Source organism: Dendrobates tinctorius, unplaced genomic scaffold (assembly GCF_039654945.1).
Source record: "Dendrobates tinctorius isolate UK_male_01 unplaced genomic scaffold, ASM3965494v1 ptg000005l, whole genome shotgun sequence".
NCBI lineage: Eukaryota > Metazoa > Chordata > Amphibia > Anura > Dendrobatidae > Dendrobates > Dendrobates tinctorius.
In genome coordinates this window covers 32,384,955-32,406,649 of record NW_027361673.1, presented here as the reverse complement: position 1 = coordinate 32,406,649, position 21,695 = coordinate 32,384,955, and the positions used below count along the sequence as shown (strand labels likewise).

General features: G+C 38.8%; 1 protein-coding gene across 1 annotated transcript in view; it reads right to left on the bottom strand.

Moving 5' to 3' along the window:
- LOC141084521 (collagen alpha-6(VI) chain-like) overlaps positions 1-21,695 on the bottom strand; it is a 389,499-nt gene that overhangs the window by 132,166 nt on the left and 235,638 nt on the right. Inside the window, exons 13-22 of the mRNA XM_073569287.1 lie at positions 18,073-18,126; positions 17,607-17,678; positions 17,037-17,063; positions 16,804-16,848; positions 16,616-16,669; positions 12,050-12,112; positions 5,452-5,517; positions 4,702-4,755; positions 4,181-4,216; positions 308-370 (exon numbers count right to left, since the gene is read on the bottom strand). Of these exons, the coding sequence (XP_073425388.1) occupies positions 308-370; positions 4,181-4,216; positions 4,702-4,755; positions 5,452-5,517; positions 12,050-12,112; positions 16,616-16,669; positions 16,804-16,848; positions 17,037-17,063; positions 17,607-17,678; positions 18,073-18,126 (534 nt within the window). The remainder of the gene's footprint in view (positions 1-307; positions 371-4,180; positions 4,217-4,701; positions 4,756-5,451; positions 5,518-12,049; positions 12,113-16,615; positions 16,670-16,803; positions 16,849-17,036; positions 17,064-17,606; positions 17,679-18,072; positions 18,127-21,695) is intronic.

Sequence of the window (21,695 nt, the reverse complement as noted above, 5' to 3'; positions counted from 1 at the left end):
TCTGTCACACCCCATCCTGCCCAGCCCTATCCACTTTTGTCAAAGCTAGGTAAAACAGCATAAAAAAAATAAAAGTCACATAACTTTTTGCACAGCCTCGCACTGTGCAAAATTTGAGACTTTTCAAAGCTTTTATGGCAGTTTTCTGGTGTAAAAGCTTTTAGGAATCGGAAACAAGAAGTTCCCATCATGCATACCAACCTTTATATTCAATTACATTAATGATATTTTAGTTTAAATTAACCTAATGAATAAAAAAATTTAAAACATATTTTTGTTAAACACCATCGAACATAAATAGATTTACCTGAGGTCCTTTAAATCCTTGTTCTCCAACTGCACCGGCAAGACCAGGATCCCCTGTAATTCCCTACAGATAAATACTAATGTTATTTACATGAGAAACACAATCTCAAGCACAGAATTCATGGTCTAAATTATCATTAGAATCATCCCTCCAGGATAATTTTGGGTAAATACCCTATGGAGCTCCTACCAAATATGTGTGTTCTTATCCGTGCGTGCCTGCACTGCACTAATTATCTATGTCTGTATTTTAATATTTGCATTACTATATTAAAACATTCTTTGATACTTTGAATTCTAGTAGTATGGTGTTTTAGCTCCAATTTTTGGTGTTATATAATGTTATTTACATGTTTATTCATGCAAATGTCATCAGTATTTACAGATTAACCGTCAATTTAATTTTTATTTCATAACTCAACAGTACATATGAAAATCTGCTTCTGTCTCCTCCTGGGCTGATCTTTCACTCTCAATTCATGGATAAAATCTGTATTCAGGGAAGTCAAATATTCCCATTACCGAGATAGGAAATGACAGTTGGTGCTTTTAAAATTAGACGAGGGAGGAGCTAGAGGGGAGGAGCTAGAGACTCACACAGACATTCTGCTGCAAGTTCTCTTAGAACTTTATGAGCACTAACTGTCATCTCCCATCTCTGTCATAGGAAAGTCTATATTTACTGCTGACAGATTTTACTGTGAGTTGAGAATTTTGAGAATAAAAGATCAGTCCAGGAGGAGAAACAAGCAGATATATTTTACAAAGTTACTTATTTTCACGTGTACTATTGATTTATGAAAAAAAAATTAAAGCATCCTTTACTCTTTAACTAGTATTTACAGATGAATATTTCATAGATATTTATCGTATCTTCTATTATAACACATTGTATTGAACGATTTAGATCTTGACAACTAGAGATGCATTTTATTAAACATTTTGGTTGTTCGGAAGGTACAAAGATGGGTGTTGTCTATGTCGGCCATATATGCAATATGTCAATTTAATAAGCAGTAGATCTTTTGGCCACACATTAATTTGCAAGGAAAAAAAACTTGCCCATCTAAAAGTAAGGTTATGCGATTTATATATTTTAATTACATTATTATGTGAGTGCTTACAGGACTGTTCTAAAAGTCAGGTATGGGGGGATGTCTTTTTATCAATATAGAGGCGGATTTATTTCTTATATGTTAAATATGTCTACATGGATGCCTATATACTGAGCTACTGAGCATGTTACACCTTGTATTTCATATTAATTCCATTCTTTACTATTTTAACTTCAGGTTTTCATCAAGTATTTTTGTGACTATGGACGAGGGAGCAGCAGAAGGAGGCAGAAGGGGTGGTCTGGTGCTTCCCGCATATAAATATTCTTGTATACCGCTTACATATATGTTGTTTTTCGATATTTAGCTTGATAAAGCCCATATTGTGCCTGAAACATCACAATTTTTTAGCCCTTCGATGTTACTGTTCCAATAGAAGATTTTTCATTGGATCGCTCTGGTGCCTTGCACTTCTTTCGCTCCGTCTTGACCTTATATTATATCTGTATAAATGAGTAGACAGCCCACAACTTTTCTAAGCAATAAAAGACGAGGTGTTTAAGTAGATTGATGATGGGGAAAGTTATGTTTTGAGGAGAGGATTGTGTCATGGTGTCTTCAGATCATAAAAAAGTAACAAGCTAGTCTTGACTATTAGCTGATGTTTGCAATTGCAGACCGAGTTAAAGTGGTTGTCCACTTTGTTTTCACATAAGAAGCACTCCAGCAATTATTTTGCCTATATAGTGCAGTATAGGCTATTAATAAAGACTAATGCAGAGGTTTTTGTGTATATCTTCTGTGTTTCTGTTTCAGTTGATGTGCCATTGTCTGACTTCTTGATTCCCTTTTCTTCTTTCACATGGTTACCCTAATGCAGACTACATATTCCATGATGTCAGAGTCTAGCTAAATTGCTCAATCTAGCGACAGAGGTGCTATCCTTTTTAAACAGCATGATTTCATTGTATCCTGTTTATTGTATACACCAGATTCTCAGCCTGTCCTATATGATTTTTATATACAGCAGTCTTAGTGTATTCTGTGATGTATACAGTAGCCTTTGTTTTCTATGTGATATGTACAGCAAAGTCTCAGTGTGTTTTATGTGCCATATTCAGCAGAGCCTCATTTTATCTCATGTGATTTACACACCAGCGTTTGTGCATCCTATGTGTTGTATACAGCACAGTCTCAGTGTACCCGATATTATGTATACACCAGAGTCTCAGTGTATCTTATGTAATGCATACTTTATAGAGCAGTCTCAGTGCATCCCTATGTGATGTATAGAACAGAGTATCTTTTGTGAGGTATACAGTAGTCTCAATGTATCCTACGTGATGTATACAGTAGTCTCAGTTTATCCTATGTGATATATACAACAAAGTCTGTGTATCCTATCTGATACATCCATCAGTCTCAGTGTATCCTATGATCCTATGGGATGTATACAGTAGAGTCTCAGTGTCTCCGATGTTATTTATACAACAGTCTCAGTGTATCATATGTGATATATACAGCATAGTCTGTGTATCTTATGTGATGTACCAGAGTCTGTACATCCTACATGATAGATACAGCAAAATTTCACTGCATCATATAGGATATGTACAGCAGAGTCTTGGTGTCTTTTATATGATGTATAAAGCAGTCTCAGTGTATCCTATGTGATATATATAAACTGAAGAGTCTCTGTGTATCATATGCAATGTATATAGCAGAGCCTCAATGTATACTATGAGATGTATACATCAGAGTTTCAGGTTATCCTACGTGATGTATACAACAGAGTCATAGTGTATACTATGGGCTGTATGCAGTAGTCTCAGTGTATGCTATGTGATAGATATATATATATATACTGAAGAGTCTCTGTGTATCATATGCAATGTATAAAGCAGAGCCTCAATGTATACTATGAGATGTATACATCAGAGTCTAAGGTTATCCTATGTGATGTATACAGCAGAGTTAGTGTATACTATGGGCTGTTTACAGTAGTCTCAGTGTATGCTATGTGATGTATAAATCAAAGTCTCAGTGTATCCTGTGTGATGTATACATCCTAATCTCAATGTATTCTATGACATATATACATATACAGCAGTCTCAGTATTTCCTATGTGATGCGCACAACACAGTCTCAGTAAATCTTATGCGATGTATACAGCATAGTCTCAGTGTGTCCTGTGATATAAACAGAAAAGTCTAATTTTATCCTTTGCGATTTGCATAGAATGTTCATCCTATGTAATATATACATCAGAGTTTCAGTGCATCCTTCGTAATGTATACACGAGAACCTCAGTTTTACCAATTTTATCATTTTATGGACTATACACTGATAAGGATGATTTTAAAAATTCTGGAATAAACATTGATTTTATGTGTTTACGTGTGCTGGATCCCCTACTGCCTTGGAACCAGAATCTCATTGTAACTTGTGTAATTCATACCGCCAAGTCTCAGCACAGTAAATTAGTAGCTCTGCAGCTGAGAACGTCCGTTCTCTGATACGAACGGGAACAGCTGATTAACTGCGGTGCCAGGTGTCACATCCCCTCCAATTCTGATTAAGAAAATGATTGTGATCAAGTATTTTTAAACTAAAATATAGAGAAATGAAATGCTAATGTTGATTTAAGTACAATTGATCCTAAATCTCCCCTCTGTACCAGTCTGTCATTGTAAATTTATTTACTGTAAATGATATCTATTACTTTGCATGTAACCCCTCCTCATGTACAGCACCATGGAATTAATGGTGCTATATAAATAAATAAATAATAATAATCACCACACAGTGATAATCATACCCGTGGTCCAGAAGCGCCTCTTATGCCTGGAGAACTCTGGAACATACGATAAGATATATTCTTACTTTCATGTTGTAAGAAGGATTAGTTGGGTAGAAGGGTAAAATTAGCAATTGTAAGTACACAGTGCTATAAAATATGACAACTGCAATATTTTAAGAGGATGAAAGAGCATGCGACTATTTAATGGATCTGGCATATCTTTGAATTGTTATGTGCCACAGCCAGAAATTACATAAGCCATTGGATGGCATACATTTGTTGTAATTTATGCAAGCTTTGTGGGTGTAAGTTATGAATTTGTCAGGTGCGCTTGGGCATGCCCTGTTTCACCCAAGCTCCTCTCTCTTTTCAAAAAGTGAATGGAGCTGGCCAGGACTTGCAAAAAAAAACACCAAAATTTGTAAAATTTTTGAACAAATTCAAGTTGCACAATTTTTTAAACATTTCTTTTACAACAGGAAAATGAAATGGGTTGATGAATTGAATTTTTGTTGTATTTAAAGCTGTTTAAATCGTACATCAATACCAACTGCACCAGGTTGTCCAGGTTTTCCCTCCAGTCCTTGGTCACCCTAGAAAGTTATAGAATGGAAAATATTATACACTGCATATTTTGTTCTAGTGATAGGCTTGGTAATTGCTTGGGAGAATACCGAGGGATAAGTTTCTAGACCTTTGATCCTTATTAGTGAAATTAAATTGTAGACTTTGTAAGATGGCTACAATGGGAAATGATTACAGCAATCTTACTAAAGTGTATTAGTTTGAGTTAAAAAAAGCACTCTCACCTAAACCTGTCTAAATGTGTATGTGGTGAACTATACTCACCGATCAGCATCTTCCCTGGTTTCCAGCGCCACTCCACTCCTCTTCTTGATCACATGACTTCCACTGCAGCATTGTGGGATCACACTAAGGTCTATGTGTGTAAGTCTAGGGCGTGTCAAAATGTTCATGCAGAAAAGGAGTGGAAACCAGGGAACATGTCGATCGGTGACCATATTACCACACTTACACTACACTGCATAGACACTTACCCATGTGTAAGCAATAAAAGATTTTGTTGGGAGTGCTTCAATTATTAAAGGCTACTTTTTAAAAAAATATTTTTAGATTAAATTAAAAATATCTTACTTGTTTGAAGATTACAATACCTACCTATGATTAGTTAGACTAACCTGTGAAATATACAGTAGCTGCACATATATATAATGTTATATGACAGTGATGACATTTGTAAAATTATGAGTGATAAAATGGATATTAACCTCCATGCCCATTTCTCCTTTGGGACCCGAAGGTCCAGGGACTGTACTTTCTGTTCCAGCATCACCCTGAGACCAAAACGAGGTATTAGTATTGGATCAGTAAAATAAAATGATGACAATGCTGTGGCTGTTTTGCATGAATTCTGCACATCATTGCATATTATGGTATATCCATTGCATGGTTTGTATTTTACTCCAAAAGTTATTGGTTAGTAGTGATTTTCCATATATACACTTACACTTGTAGATATAGCTAGGGTATGCACTAAATATAAACCTATTCTTTTTTCCCATCAGGAAACGGGAGTAAAGATATTAACAATCTCACTTTAGGATTTATCAGGCCACTTAATAGTTATATATTTCAGCGAGTTGTGTTACTGAAGTCTTTATTCATATTTTGTTTGTGTTTTAAAATGAACGTATAAAGCACATGCTTTTCTTTACATTCATTTTTAGATGCTTTTTTTTTTAAACATGTGCTTAATATAATTGTACATTTTGTACATGTTTTCTTCCTTATGTTTTTGAAGATGTTATAAGACCTTTATGGAGAAAGACATAGCAAAAATTGTGTCTTCATCACAAGGCAAACACTGTGGCCGGAATTCGTCTATAACTTTGTGCCGGTTGTTTTCTAACTTGCAAATCATTGACCCCCTTATATGCATGAATATTGCAACATTTCTCTGCACTGACCAGTTTTGAAAGAAAAGTTTTATTCTGCTATATGAAACATTATAACCACAAAAGTCCCAATTAGCATATACTTTACGATAAAGCTGGACACTTATAATATCATATACGGTATGCCTCTTTATATCACCAATAAGTCACTGCCTTTGACTCCCAAGTGGTTATAAAAAAACTATCCAAAATGAAACCGAATCAGTAATATGGCATCTAAAATTAGGTACCTTATTAATTGCAAACACATAATGTATTACAGCATGCAATGTCGTTGCATAAACATTTGTATACCAAGACAAACCAGAATTTATGGGTACATGAGAGCCAACAAGTCTGGGCTTACAAAGAAAGTACTAAACGTTCCTACACCACATACAGTTCTTCATGGATTATTAATACCAAATGTGCAAACCTCTTATTCCATGCCCCATACATACAGTAACTGAGATAAATTTGTGAATCTGACTTACTCATGCAGGGAATCTCCTGCATGACATACATATAGGTATGTCATAAGTCACCTTCCCCTCAGCCCCAGAGTCCATATCTTTTCAGGCACATGACAGCTGATCTGAGCAACTGACATATGCCCTAACACCCACAGTTGGAATTGTGATGCTAACATGTTAATTGCCATCTGTCAACCTCTGACAGCGGCATTTAACCCCTTCATGACCCAGCCTATTTTGACCTTAATGACCTGGCCATTTTTTGCAATTCTGACCAGTATCCCTTTATGAGGTAATAACTCAGGAATGCTTCAACGCATCCCAGCAATTCTGAGACTGTTTTTTCGTGACATATTGGGCTTCATGTTAGTGGTAAATTTAGGGCGATAATTTTTGCGTTTATTTGTGAAAAAATCAGAAATTTGGCGAAAATTTTGAAAATTTCGCAATTTTCAAATTTTGAATTGTTATTCTGTTAAACCAGAGAGTTATGTGACACAAAATAGTTGCTAAATAAGATTTCCCACATGTCTACTTTACATCAGCACAATTTTGGAACCAAACTTTTTTTTTTGTTAAGAAGTTATAAGGGTTAAAAGTTGACCAGCGATTTCTCATTTTTACAACAAAATTTACAAAACCATTTTTTTAGGGATCACCTCACATTTGAAGTCACTTTGAGGGGTCTATATGGCAGAAAATACCCAAAAGTGACACCATTCTAAAAACTGCACCCCTCAAGCTACTCAAAACTACATTCTAGAAGATTATTAACCTTTCAGGTGCTTCACAGGAACTAAAGCAACGTGTTGGAAAAAATGGACATTTTAATTTTTCCAACACAAATTTTCTTTTAGCATCATTTTTTTCATTTTCACATGGGCAACAGGATAAAATGGATCCTAAAATTTGTTGGGCAATTTCTCCTGAGTACACCTATACCTCATATGTGGTCATAAACCACTGTTTGGGCGCACGGCAGGGCTCAGAAGGGAAGGAGCACATTTGACTTTTTGAATGGAAAATATGCTGGATAATTTAGCGCTTGCCATGTCGCGTTTGGAGAGTCCCTGTGTGCCTAAACACTGGAGCATCCCCACAAGTGACCCCATTTTGGAAACTAGACCCCCCAAGGAACTTATCTAGATGCATAGTGATCACTTTAAACCCCCAGGTGCTTCACAAATTGATCCGTAAAAAAAAAGTACTTTTTTTTCACAAAAATTATCTTTTAGCCTCAGTTTTTTCATTTTCACATGGACAACAGGATAAAATGGATCCTAAAATTTATTGGGCAATTTCTCCTGAGCACACCAATACCTCATATGTGGTCATAAACAACTGTTTGGGTGCACGGCAGGGCCCGGAAGCGAAGGAGCACCTTTTGACTTTTTGAATGGAAAATTAGCTCCAATCGTTATCGGACACCATGTCGCATTTGGAGAGCCCCTGTGTGCCTAAACATTGGAGCTCCCCCACAAGTGACCCCATTTTGGAAACTAGACCCCTTAAGGAACTTATCTAGATGTGTAGTGAGCACTTTGAACCCCCAAGTGCTTCACAAAAGTTTATAACGTAGAGCAGTGAAAATAAAAAATCATTTTTTTTCCTCAAAAATGATTTTTTTAGCACGCTATTTTTTATTTTTACAAGGGTAACAGGAGAAATTGGACCCCAAAAGTTGTTGTCCAGTTTATTCTGAGTATGCTGGTACCCCATATGTGGGGAGGAACCATTGTTTTGGCACACGTCAGGGCTCAGAATAGAAGTAGTGACGTTTTGAAATGCAGACTTTGATGGAATAGTCTGCGGTCGTCATTACGTTTGCAGAGCCCCTGATGTGCCTAAACACTGGAAACCCCCTACAAGCGACTCCATTTTGGAAACTAGACCTTCCAAGGAACTTATGTAGATGTGTTGTGAGCACTTTGAACCCCCAAGTGCTTCACAGAAGTTTTTAATGCAGAGACGTGAAAATGAAAAAATCATTTTTTTCCACAAAAATAATTTTTTAGCCCCCAATTTTTTATTTTCCCAAGGGTAACAGGAGAAATTAGTCCCCAAAAGTTGTTGTGCAATTTTTCCTGAGTACGTTGATACCCCATATGTTGGGGTAAACCACTGTTTGGGCACACGTCGGGGATTGGAAGGGAGGGAGCACCGTTTGACTTTTTGAATGCAAAATTGGCTGGAATCAATGGTTGCACCATGTCGTGTTTGGAGACCCCCTGATGAGCCTAAACAGTGGAAACCCATCAATTCTAACTTCAACACCAACCCTAACACACCCCTAACCCTAATCCCAACCCTAACCATAACCCTAACCCCAACACACCCCTAACCCTAATCCCAACCCTAACCACAAGCCTAACCCTAATTCCAACCCTAACCCTAATTCCAACCCTAAGCCTAATACTAACCCTAACCCTAATTCCAAGCCTAATCCTAATTCCAACCCTAACCCTAATTCTAACCCTAAATCTAACCCTAACCCTAATTCCAACCCTAACCCTATTTCCAACCCTAACCCTCTTTCCAATCCTAACCCTAACCCTATTTCCAACCCTAACCCTAATCCTCTTTCCAACCCTAACCCTCTCTCCAACCTTAACCCTAATGGAAAAATAAAAATAAAAATATTTTCTTTATTTTATTAGTTGTGCCTACCTATGGGGGTGATAATCGGGGGGGTTTATTTACTTTTTATTTCATTTTGATCACTGTGAGAGTGATCAAAATGAAAGAATGGAATCTGTAGCTGGCAGATTCGGACAGGCGCACTGCGCAGGCGCCCGCCATTTTCCAAGATGGCGGCACCCACGATCCGGACCCACGGGACACCGGGAGCGACAGGGGGACTCAGGAGGTACCAGGGGGGGTAAGGGGGGATCGGAAGCTGGCGGGGAGCAGAGGGAATGGGAGGGGGGGCAGATGATGACAGCGGCGGCAGATCACTGCTGTCATTCAGTGGCAGGGGGGTGATCGCCGGTGGGGGGGTCGGATCGGTGTCTCCAGCCATGTCCGATGCTACAGCAGCATCGGCCATGGCTGGATTGTAATATTTCATCAATTTTCTTTGATGAAATATTACTATCGCTCTGATTGGCTGTTAAAAGTGAAACAGCCAATCAGAGCGATCGTAGCCACGTGGGGGCGAAGCCATGCCCCCTGTGGTGAATTACAAAGCCCCCTGTATCTGCAGGTCTGGTGACCTTTCATTGACCCCGTCACCCGACCCGCAGGGGGGCTTTGAAGTCATGACACAGGGTATGCGTCATGGGTCGGATTTGCACCGACTTTCATGACGCATACGCTGTGTCACAGGTCGTGAAGGGGTTAACATGCACGCGCCAGAAGCGAGTCACAAACCCCGCTCATTGGCTCCACTGTCACATAATAGCGGGGCTCCAATGGGTTGTCATAACAACTGGGGGTCTGCAGGAAACCCTCCTGCTCGTCATTGCCGATCAGCTATGTGCGCCACCCCATGGCCGGCGTTCATAGCAGATGATCACTTCTGCTACAAGCAGCAGGCCTGAAGCCCTGCTATGTGTAGCAGAAGCTCTCAGAAGATTGCAGCTTCAAGTCTCCTAAGGATTCTATTAAAGCAAGTGAAAAGTAAACAAAAAATGTTTTTAAAAATATTAAAAAAATGTAAAAAAAAAAAAGTTCTAATCACCTCCTTTTGCCCCATTCAAAATAAAACATTTATTTAGTATTGCTGCTTTCAGAAACACCCAATTTATCAAAATATAAAAAGAATTAATCTGATTTGTAAATGGCGTAATGAGAAAAAAAAATCACAGCTCCAGAATCAAGTTTTTTTGGTACCCACAACATTGCAATAAAATGCAGTAACAGGCAATCAAAACATCATATCTACCCCTAAATAGTATCAATAAAAATGTCAGCTTAGGGTGCAAGAAATAAGCAATGACCCAGCCCCAGATCCTGAAAAATGGAGATGCTACCGGTCTCGTAAAATGACGCCTTTGTTTTTTATTACAAACTTTGGATTTTTTTTTCACCACTTAAGTATGAGGCTACGTTCACACGTAGCGGAACTCTCGCAGAAATTACGTTAAGAATTCCAGATTCCATTCCGCGGGAAAATCACATTTTAAATTCCCGAGATTTTCCCGCGGAAAAACTATCGTTTTGCAAGCGTAATTAGCTTGAAGAATGCTAGTGTTTTCCAAGCGATCTGGAGCATCGCTCAGAGAACTGATTGACGGGTTGGTCACACATCAATAGTAAAAGATAGGATTCTTACCTTCCGGCGTCCCGCGCAGCCTTCCCGCCTCTCTCCACGCTCCCGGTCCCAGTAATCCTTTGCGAGAATGACCGCGACGACATCTGTTCTCACGGGATCGCGACGTCTCTCGGTCATTCGCGATAGCGTTGCGCGAATGACCACGAGACATTGGAGCGTGGAGAGAGACGGGAAGGCTGCGTGGGACGCCGGAAGGTGAGAATAACAATATTTTTTATTTTAAATTCTATTTTGTACATTGATATGGTACCCACAGCCCCGAGGAGAGTTTTCTCTCCTCCGGACCGTGGGTACCATCCGCAAATGTTCTGCTTACTTTTCGCATGGTCTGCACAGCCACATGCGGAAAGTAAGCAGAACAATGCATTCCTATGGGTGCGGGATCGCCGCGATTCCGCTAAATTAATGAGCATGCTGCGTTTTTTACCGCGAAGCGACTCCGCCGTGGTAAAAGCTGCAGCATTAGCACAGCATTGCAGAATCCCATAGGAATGCATGGGATGCTTATTTTTCTTGTTTTCGCGGCAAAATCGCGCGTTTAAAACCGCTGTGAAAACGCAAAAAAAACGCGATGTGTGAACTCAGCCTAAGAACCTATACATGTTTGGTAACTGCGAACTCATAATGACCTGGAGAATCATAATGGCAGGTCAGTTTTAGTATTTAGTGAACATGGTAAAAATAAGCACCCGAAAGCAAGTGTGCAATTGCATTTGTTTTGCAATTTCACTATTTTTTTCTCATTTTCCAGTACACTATATGGTAAAACCAATGGTGATGATTAAATGTACAACTCATCCCGCAAAAAACAAGCACTCATATGGCCATATTTCTGGAAAAATAAAAAAGTTATGGCTCTGGGAAGAAGGGGAGTGACAAGTGAAAACACAAAAACTGAAAATCCCAAGGTTCAGCATTACTGATATTGGTACTTTAGTTATTACATGTCTATAGTATTCTTCATAACATTTATGTGAATTATACATAACATTTATGTGAATTATACATTGTATATAACCTGTTTTCTGTTTTAGAACATTACTTTTTCCTTTTCTATACAGTCTTTGATCGGAAGGTTAGATTCCAAGAATGTGAGTATAGTAAAAGAACTACAGGAGGGAAATGCTACAATGGAAAATCACAATGAAAATGAACAATTGCTGATTTTGTAAATGTGTATACTTACTATAGTGCCCGTTTGGCCTTCATATCCTTTATATCCTTTAGCTCCCCTTATTCCAGATATACCCTATGAAAATTCAATAAAATTTCAGTTATACTGTGCGTATAATTATTGGGCAAGCGGGTAAGTGGACTATATCATCATTTTTATGCAGATTTTACAGCTCTAACCTGTATAAATTTGACTGCTTATTGGATGAAGCATATCAGGTGATGTGTACAATAGCATGTAAAAGTTTGGGCACCCCTGGTCAAAATGACTGTTATTGTGAACAGTTAAGAAAATTGTAGATGAAATGATCTATAAAGGGCCTAAAGTTAAAGATGACACATTTCTTTTGCATTTTAGGCCAAAAAACATATTTTCATCTTTTACATTTAAAAAAATTATAGAAAAGAAAATGGTCCAATGCAAAAGTGTGGGCACCCGTGGAGATTTGTGTGCTCAGATAACTTTGACCAAGGTTTCAGACCTTAATTAGCCTATTAGGGTTATGGCTTATTCACTATCATCGTTAGGAAAGGCCAGGTGGTGCAAATTTCCCAGCTTTATAGAAACCCAGCCTTCTCTAACTTTGTGCCAAAAAACAGCAGCCATGGGTTCTTCTAAGGAGCTGCCTAATACTTTGTGTAATGAGGGAAAGTGTCACCTGAAGATATCAATTAAAGTCCGTGGAGCCTCATTTAAGAGTCTCAAACACAGGACTAGCCAGATCTTCCTCCAGGGAAGGACTCAGCCAAGGAGTGGCTCCTTTCGGAAACCACCATTACCACCATATTAAGTGGCCCTTTAAGTCAATATCCAGCTCTTTACGAGTTTACAGATATGACATGGGAAATACCATGGCCAGGTATCCATCCACAGACAGCTGTTTCAGGGTGTTGCCCCTCTTCAGTGTGGAGTAGGATTCTGGCTAGGTGGGAGCAATGCCTAGTAGACCAACATCACGAAACAATAATAAAAGAAGAAGTGATCCAGCTGAGTGCTCTGGTGATTTATTGAGTGCTGTTCAGACAACAGAACGTTGTTAACGCGTTTCTGGCTAGACGCCCTTAATCATAACCAGTCTGAGGTGCGGTGAGGTCAGACGTGGGTGAGCTGGATTCTCGAACAAATCACGAAACAATCACTGACCTCAGGGAAACCAGTCAAAGAAAACACTGCGGCAGCCGGCAAAGGCGCTCAATCAGTGAAATCCTAGGTGCATTGCTCCGTGGGAAATACGAATATGCAAATAAAGTCTGTGGAGCCTCATTAAAGAGTCTCAAACATGGGACTAGCCAGATCTTCCTCCAGGGAAGGACCCAGCCAAGGAGTGGCTCCTTTCGGAAACCACCATTACCACCATATTAAGTGGCCCTTTAAGTCAATATCCAGCTCTTTACAAGTTTACAGGTATGACAAGGGAAACTGTCATATCTGTAAACTCATAAAGAGCTGGATATTGACTTAAAGGGCTTCTTAATATGGTGGTAATGGTGGTTTCCGAAAGGAGCCACTCCTTGGCTGGGTCCTTTCCTGGAGGAAGATCTGGCTAGTCCCGTGTTTGAGACTCTTTAATGAGGCTCCATGGACTTTATTTGCATATTCGTATTTCCCACGGAGCAATGCACCTAGGATTTCACTGATTGAGGGCCTTTGCCGGCTGCCGCAGTGTTTTCTTTGACTGGTTTCCCTGAGGTCAGTGATTGTTTCGTGATGTTGGTCTACTAGGCATTGCTCCCACCTAGCCAGAATCCTACTCCACACTGATGAGGGGCAACACCCTGAAACAGCTGTCTGTGGATGGATACCTGGCCTTGGTATTTCCCTTGTCATATCTGTAAACTCGTAAAGAGCTGGATATTGACTTAAAGGGCTTCTTAATATGGTGGTAATGGTGGTTTCCGAAAGGAGTCACTCCTTGGCTGGGTCCTTCCCTGGAGGAAGATCTGGCTAGTCCCGTGTTTGAGACTCTTAAATGAGGCTCCACGGACTTTATTTAAATATTCATATTTCCCAGGGAGCAATGCACCTAGGATTTCACTGATTGAGCGCCTTTGCCGGCTGCCGCAGTGTTTTCTTTGACTGGTTTCCCTGAGGTCAGTGATTGTTTCGTGATGTTGGCCTGAAGATATCAATACCCTTAATCATGGTGTGCAGAATTATTATGAAGATTGTTTTCCTTGGTCAAAATGGACCAAAAATTAGATTTAACTGAATCTGAAAGTCTAAAATTGTTAAATGTCTTACAGAGGGATGCAGTACTCTTGAAACTGATAAGATATTGGGGCGTGATCACAAAAGCTTCAAAAGTTTTGTTGCAAATAGTCAACAGGGTTGCAATAAACATGTTGGAAAAAAAAGATGCACATTAACTGCCATAGATTTGAGAAGAATAAAATGTGAAGTGACCATGAACCCACGATCATCCAGGGCTGCCATATTCCAGAACTGCAACCTCTCTGAGTTCCCAGAAGTACAAGGTGCTCAGTGCTCAGGGAAGTAGCGATGGTCAGGGAGGCTGAAACCAGATCAGCATTGAGCAAGACACATAACTTGATTTGCTAGGACTGGGTCAAGAAATTTCTGAAGATAAATTTTTCAAATGTACATGAACACATGAAAAAGTATACATTTTTAAAGAAAGCCATGTATGTTATACAGGAAAATTCTCCACTGCGTGCATTGAAGTACTCCATTGCTTGGCTAGAAAAAAAAGGAAAGGTCTTAAAGATTAACATTCATTTTAGTTTTAATTTCATAAATCAATAGTGCATGTGAAAAAGCAACTTTGTAATATCTTATCAGAGAGAAATCTGCTTCTTTGTCCATCAGGACTGATAGGTTAAATAAGGCTGAAAATCGACCATCACTGAATAAGACACCTAAGTTGAAATCTCAAGACTGGGCCCAAAGATATCTGAAGACAGATTTTTAAAATGTTTTATGGACTGTTGAGATGAGAGTGTTAGGGTTTGCCGATCGCACCAAATATTAATTATGAGGAGGTGCGATCGCAATCGGGGGTCCACTATGCGGTGATGGAGAAACTGTAGCTGATAAACAATGGCGGAGCGATGCTGCATGCAAGCACCGTAAACACACGGAGTTAAAGGTCACTCCGTGTGGAAAGAGTGCAAAAGTACATGCTCGATTGCTCCACAGAGCGATACAGTAACGGAGCACTCAAAGCTATACCTTATATTCTGCATTTTGACAAGTTTTCTCCTTTGCAGGATATATTTCTTATTTTTCAGTTTACTCTGAGCTGGTGGGAGGAGACTTAGCTGCTATGATCTTTCACTCCACAGCACACACAAAGAGGTATACCTGCTTTTTATTCCTTAGTTAGCACACAGAGAAAAGAATAAGCAGCATGGAGAAAATGATACAACTTTACTAATCTATGTGGATGTGACTCAAGTTCTGGAGTGAGGTGAAAAGACTTGTTAGAAAGCTCAGCACTATATTTCTTTATTTCATTGTCTGCATCTGTCTGTTTCCTAACTCTGCTCAATCTCCCTCACCTCCCCCATTTCCATAGTACTGCTCATATAAATCAGTGGTGTGCTCACTCCTGCGCAGTGGCCCACTGGGAGATTTACCTCTTCCCTTTCTGGCCAGTCTAAGCCTTGCTACATGGTGATCTTGGCCTGAGAAACATAAAGTTGTGAAACTAAAAATATTTGTGTGGACTGGCCTTAAAAAATGGACAAAGCCCCAACAGGACTCAAACCAAGTCACAATTTTGAATCGCAGTCTATGATGCAAAGTTGTTTTTTTTATACAGATGTGATAGATCATTGCAATTTTCACATTGTCTGAAAGATGTCTCTGTGTAGCCTGAGCTTAAAGGGAATCTGTCACCTCATTTTTTTCCCTATGAAATGCGGCCACCACCATCAGGAGCTTATCTACAGCATTCTGTAATGCTGTAGATAAGGCACCCGATGTAACCTGAAAGATAAGAAAAACGAGTAGATTATACTGGTCTGGTCAGGTGCCTCGCATCTTCTTGCGATGACGTCCTCCTTCTTCTGCCACGGCTCCTGCGCAGGAGTACTATATCTGCCCTATTGAGAGCAGAGTAAAGTACTGCAGTGCGCAGGCGCTGGACCTCTCTGACCTTTCCTGCGCACTGCATCACTCTGCTCTGCCTTCAATAGGGCAGATATAGTATGCCTGCGCAGGAGCCGTGGCAGAAGTAAGGAGGACGACGTCATCGCTAGAAGATGGGAGGCACCGGACCGGACAGTGACACCCATCGGACTGGACCGGACCCCCCCCCCCGTGAGTATAATCTAACTCTTTATTCTTATCTTTCAGGTTACATCGGAGGCTTAGCTACAGCATTACAGAATGCTGTAGACAACCCCTGATTGCGGTGGCCGCATCTTATATCGGAAAAATGAGGTGACATTCCTTTTAAATAATACTTTTGAACAAAATCATAGAAAATATTAATTAAAATTATTCAAATAAATATACATGTATAATAATAACATTATGAATAATAAATTGGATACACGTGCACTTACAAGCTTATTCATAGGTGTAGTGTGGTATAGCAAACTATTCAAATCTTACTTGGTTTCCTCTTTCACCCTTTCCCCCATTTACTCCTGGCATTCCAGACCTTCCCTTTAAAAAACAAACAAACAAACAAACAAACAAAAAGAAACAGAAGGAAGAAATAGAAAAAATATGAAATCTAATACTATCTGGATGAATTATAGAGAAAGATTAGTCACAAATATATGTGATAAACAATATACCTGTTCTCCATTAAGTCCATCAAGCCCAGGTTCTCCCTGTTCATTCTGTAAAATGAAATATATTTCTGTTGCATTCAAAATTCCTAAAAGCTGGAGTAGGTGCTAGGAATCATTTTATTAGATAGGCCTGTGGTACTTCACAATTCCTTTTTACATCTAATTGCTTACATGTCAATGGCAAAAGCATATATATTTTTTTTAATAAAAAAGGCAAAGTGTAAATAAATCCTGACCTGATCTCCTGGTTGTCCTTGGTTTCCCTGCAAAATAATTACAAAACACTGTTAAACTGGGGGAAAACCATATGAATAAAAAATAAATATATTTTTTATGGACCAAGAGGCACAATTACCTATATATTTTATATAGTATTAGCCAGGTGGCATAAATAATGGGTAAATTCTCAAGCTGTAGTAAAGGTAGACTGTTAAGATAATAACAATTGTCCACTAGAAGACATGGCGGCAAATTCTAAAGATTGTGCCGTCACTTTCTCTGTGTGACTGACAGTGGGGAATCTGATTGCTATGACCCCCGGCAGTCTTTACACATCATCCTGGTGGAAATGTAGTAAGGGTAATTATTACAAAAGCTTGCATAGGTTTTCATTCTCTGAACCCATATTATTTGGTTTAGCGGTGATGGAAAATAAAATTTGGGACATCTGAGGGGGCATAATTTGAGATGAAGATTTCCTTCTGAATCTCACTAAATCTAATGTTCATATCCACATTTATATTGCCATTATTATGTTTAGCTTCCGGTAATTTATTTGGAGTATTTGTTCATTATCATAATATTACCTTGGGTCCTTTGCTTCCTGCACATCCTGTGTCACCACGCGCACCCATCAGACCAGGCAATCCTCTATCGCCCTTAAGAAAAAATTAAACAGCTAAAGTTCTTTTTTTACATCTTAGCCAAAACCAAATGATAAATTAACCGTTCAATCAACATGGCTTTGTCACTGGCCAGGTCTGAGCACTCTCCGATGCTGCAAGCAGAGACAGCTTGTATGTGTTGCACTCCTTGCCTAGGAAGCCCACCACCTCTGATAGACTATAGAGATGGCTGGTTACCTAGGCAAGAATTGAAAGGATTTTTTAAGGAGAGATAAATTAAAAAATTGCTTGTTTTAACAAGCACTTTGCTATTTTTCCCATTTATGATGATGAGAAAACCCCTGTAATGCCATGAAAATATGACATATTGGACATTCTGTAGTTTCAGAGCTAAAATCAATCTCATTCGTGGACAATAGAGACTCACCTCCGTTCCTTGTTCTCCAGGATAGCCTGGTTGTCCTTTTAATCCAGTTGGTCCCTAGATAAATTATAAATGTAATCACAGATTAATTGTAGCGCTCTTCTCGTTTAAGAGTATATCAAATTTGTTCACCAAAATACACTGAATATAAAACATTACTTTTATTAGTTAAATTTAAATTTTTTTTTTATAAAAAAATCTTTTTATTACTAAATGTCCTCAAACAAATAAGACCACTCAATGGTAGTGGAGTTGTGTAATAGTATGAACCATGTCAGCTAAAGTGATAGGAGATGCAATAAAATGAAAAATCACACCCTATTAACCGCCTAAAGTTCCCCTACCTAGCTGTGGAGGTTGCATATATAGGAAGAAAAGAAAAGAAATCCGGCTTTCAGGATCGCGCTGTTCCAGTCCAAAGTTCACAAGGAGTTAATCCAAGGACCAAGCAGTGATTATAACTTCCTTTTTATTCCATAAACTCTACGCGTTTCGTGTACACACTGTACACTTCCTCAGGAGCAAAACCTTTTCAAGGCACCAGCCAACTATTCCAATCATAATAAAATACCGCCGATTATATCTCTTTATATGTTAGCGATATGATCATTCCCTTGCTGTAATGTTATAGCATGGACATCACACAATTATCAGATGCCAATACTACTCCAATCCTTAGCAGACAAATATGAAAAGCACCAAAATTATTTAAAAATGTCAGATATTTCATTTAAACCGTATTGTTGCAAAGTATGCAACCTATGAATCCAATAAATTTCCTTTCTTCTCAGAATGACACTCCTGTTCACGGTGTCTTCTGAAACATAATCAATTGGGGCCACTTTAATACATGATTTCTTCCCATGTCTTAAAGTGCAATGTTTTGATACTCCATGAAACATGAAACCTTCAATTATATTGTGTCTGTGCGAATTCATGCGGTTATGCAGTTCTTGTGTGGTTTTACCCACATACTGCAAACCACATTCGCATTCTATCAGATATATCACAAAACTACTTTTACAATTCAGGGAAAACTTTATATCAAACACCTTATTATTCTGAATTGAACTGAATGTGGTCATATTATGCATAATCATGCCACAACACAGACACCGAGCGGTATTACAATTAAAAACTCCTGGTTTTTTGCATTGTTCATCCCTAATTTTTTCTTTTTTCAGGCGACTGGGGGCCAGTATATTTCTAAGAGTAGAGGATCTTTTAAAGGTTAATCCTGGTTTATTCGGTAGCATACTCCCCAACACTGGATCATTAAGAAGAACAGACCAATGATCCTGTAAAATGTTCCTAATTTTTTGATTTTGTTTAGTGAAATTAGTTAAAAAGTTTAAAGAGAAACTATCATTCTCTTTTTCTTTCTTCTTAGTATTTACTAGGTCCATCTGTTCTAAACCCGCGCACTCATTATATACTTTTTCTAGCAGTTTTTTTGGGTAGTTTTTCTCAATAAACCTGTTTTTCAATTCCTTGGCTTGTGATACGAAATCTGACTCTAAACTACAATTTTTCCTAATCCTTTTATACTGGTTCTTCTGGACATTGATTAACCATTTATAATAATGGCCACTATTAAAATCTAACAGACTATTTGCATCACACTTCTTAAAAAAAGTTTTAGTAAAAATCTTCCCTTCTGAATGGAAAATGGTCAGATCCAAATAATCTATACTCTCCATATTATATACCCATGAAAAGGTGAGACCCCAATCATTCCTCTGAATACTCTCCAGAAATTGTTCTATGTTATTACATTTATTATCAAAGACTATCATTAGGTCATCTATGTAACGTTTAAAAAATATAATATGCTCTGAAAAAATGGAATTTTCTATATAAATGAATTAAAAAATGGCCATAAATAGGTTAGCGAAAGTTGGCGCTACTTTTGAACCCATTGCGGTTCCGACTTGTTGGTGATATAGTTTTCCCTGAAAGTCAAAAAAATTATTGTGCAATATAAACTCCATACTATCCATTAAAAAGGCTTTCTGATTCAATGGTAAACGGGCATCTTCTTTCACATATCTCCCAAAACAATACAATCCTAGATCATGTCTAATATTAGAATAGAGGGATGCAACATCTATAGTCAGAAACATGTATGAGTCTTTCCACACTATATCCTTCATCAAATGAATCAACTGGGCAGAATCCCTAAGAAAACTTTTCACAGACTTCACATGGAGATACATTATATTGTCTACATACGCTGCCAATCCTGACGTGAGAGAACCTATACCAGAAATGATAGGCCTCCCTGGGGGGGTGGTTTTGATCCTTATGAATCTTAGGAAGATGATAGAAAAAAGCCCTAGGGGGATTTTTTATAGTCAGAAAATTATATTCATTTTTATTTAAAATCCCCTCCTTTTTTCCAGTAGCAATTAATTTATTATATTCAGTTACCGCACTCTTATAACTATCCATTGTAACCACTTTATATGTATTCTCATCATTCAATATTCTATATGCCTCTTTCAAATATTCCTTCCTGTCTTGGATTACAACTCCCCCCCCTTATCAGCTGGTCTAATAACCACCTCTGTATTCTCTTTCAGATTTTTGACAGCCTCCCTTTCTGCTTTAGTCAAATTTCTTTCATTTTTATAATCTGCCGGATTTATATTCTCAAAATCCTTCAGTACTAAATCAGAAAATGTTTTTAAAAGATGTCCTGGGTTCTGTATCGGGTAAAAATTAGATTTATTCCTCAATATAGTGTGTAATATTCCATTTTCAGTTTGCTGTAATGAAACTTCCTCATCTAAGGACACTTTTTTACTATCCTGTATCAGGAAGTGTCTTTTTACCGTTAATTTTCTGATAAAAGTTTGCAAATGAATAAAAAGATCCAGTTCCTGTGAATTCGTGACAGGACAAAAGGATAATCCTTTTTGCAGCACCGAAATTTCTGCTGTATTTAATATCATAGATGATAAATTAAAAATATTATTGTTTTGTTTTCTGGTGTCGGTATCTTTATTCTGTTTTGTTGCGTTTGCCCCCCTCTGCAGCCTCTGTAGGGAAGGTGACCTGACGGACGGACGGACTAGTCAGAGTGAAGAAAGATAGGTTTGCACAGTGTAGGTAGGAGTCAGTGATTACAGTGGGGAAACAACTAGGAAAGTGTAGTGGACGTGCAGTACCTTGGGATGACCATTAGATGGCAGGGTGGAGTGTGAGCAAAGGACTTTACAGCAGCTTAGGGCTTTAGAAACCGTTGGTCATGGGGGGCGTGGTGACAGTTAGTGACAGTTTCAAGGAACCGGGGGAGTTATAAATACTGAGGGAGGGTTCCAGAAGGTTCCAGTCCCCAGGGGGAGCTCCAGTGACAGGATGACTGCGCCAGTCTGTGCGCTCTGAGGAGAATCCGACCAAGGGGACTGAGGAGAGAGAATGTCAGGGGGGTGGTCCTGACAGGAAAGGACCGCAGTTGAGACGAGGTACTGGGTGTAAGACACCGTATGTGACACGACGACTGAGCAGTAGAAGCGCTGTTGGTTAATGGGCCTAAGGCGGCCACAGTGACGGAACTGTCAGGAGCATCGACAGTAAAGGAGGGGACGGTGTGTGCAGACACGTCTCCAGTGTACGGTGTGAGA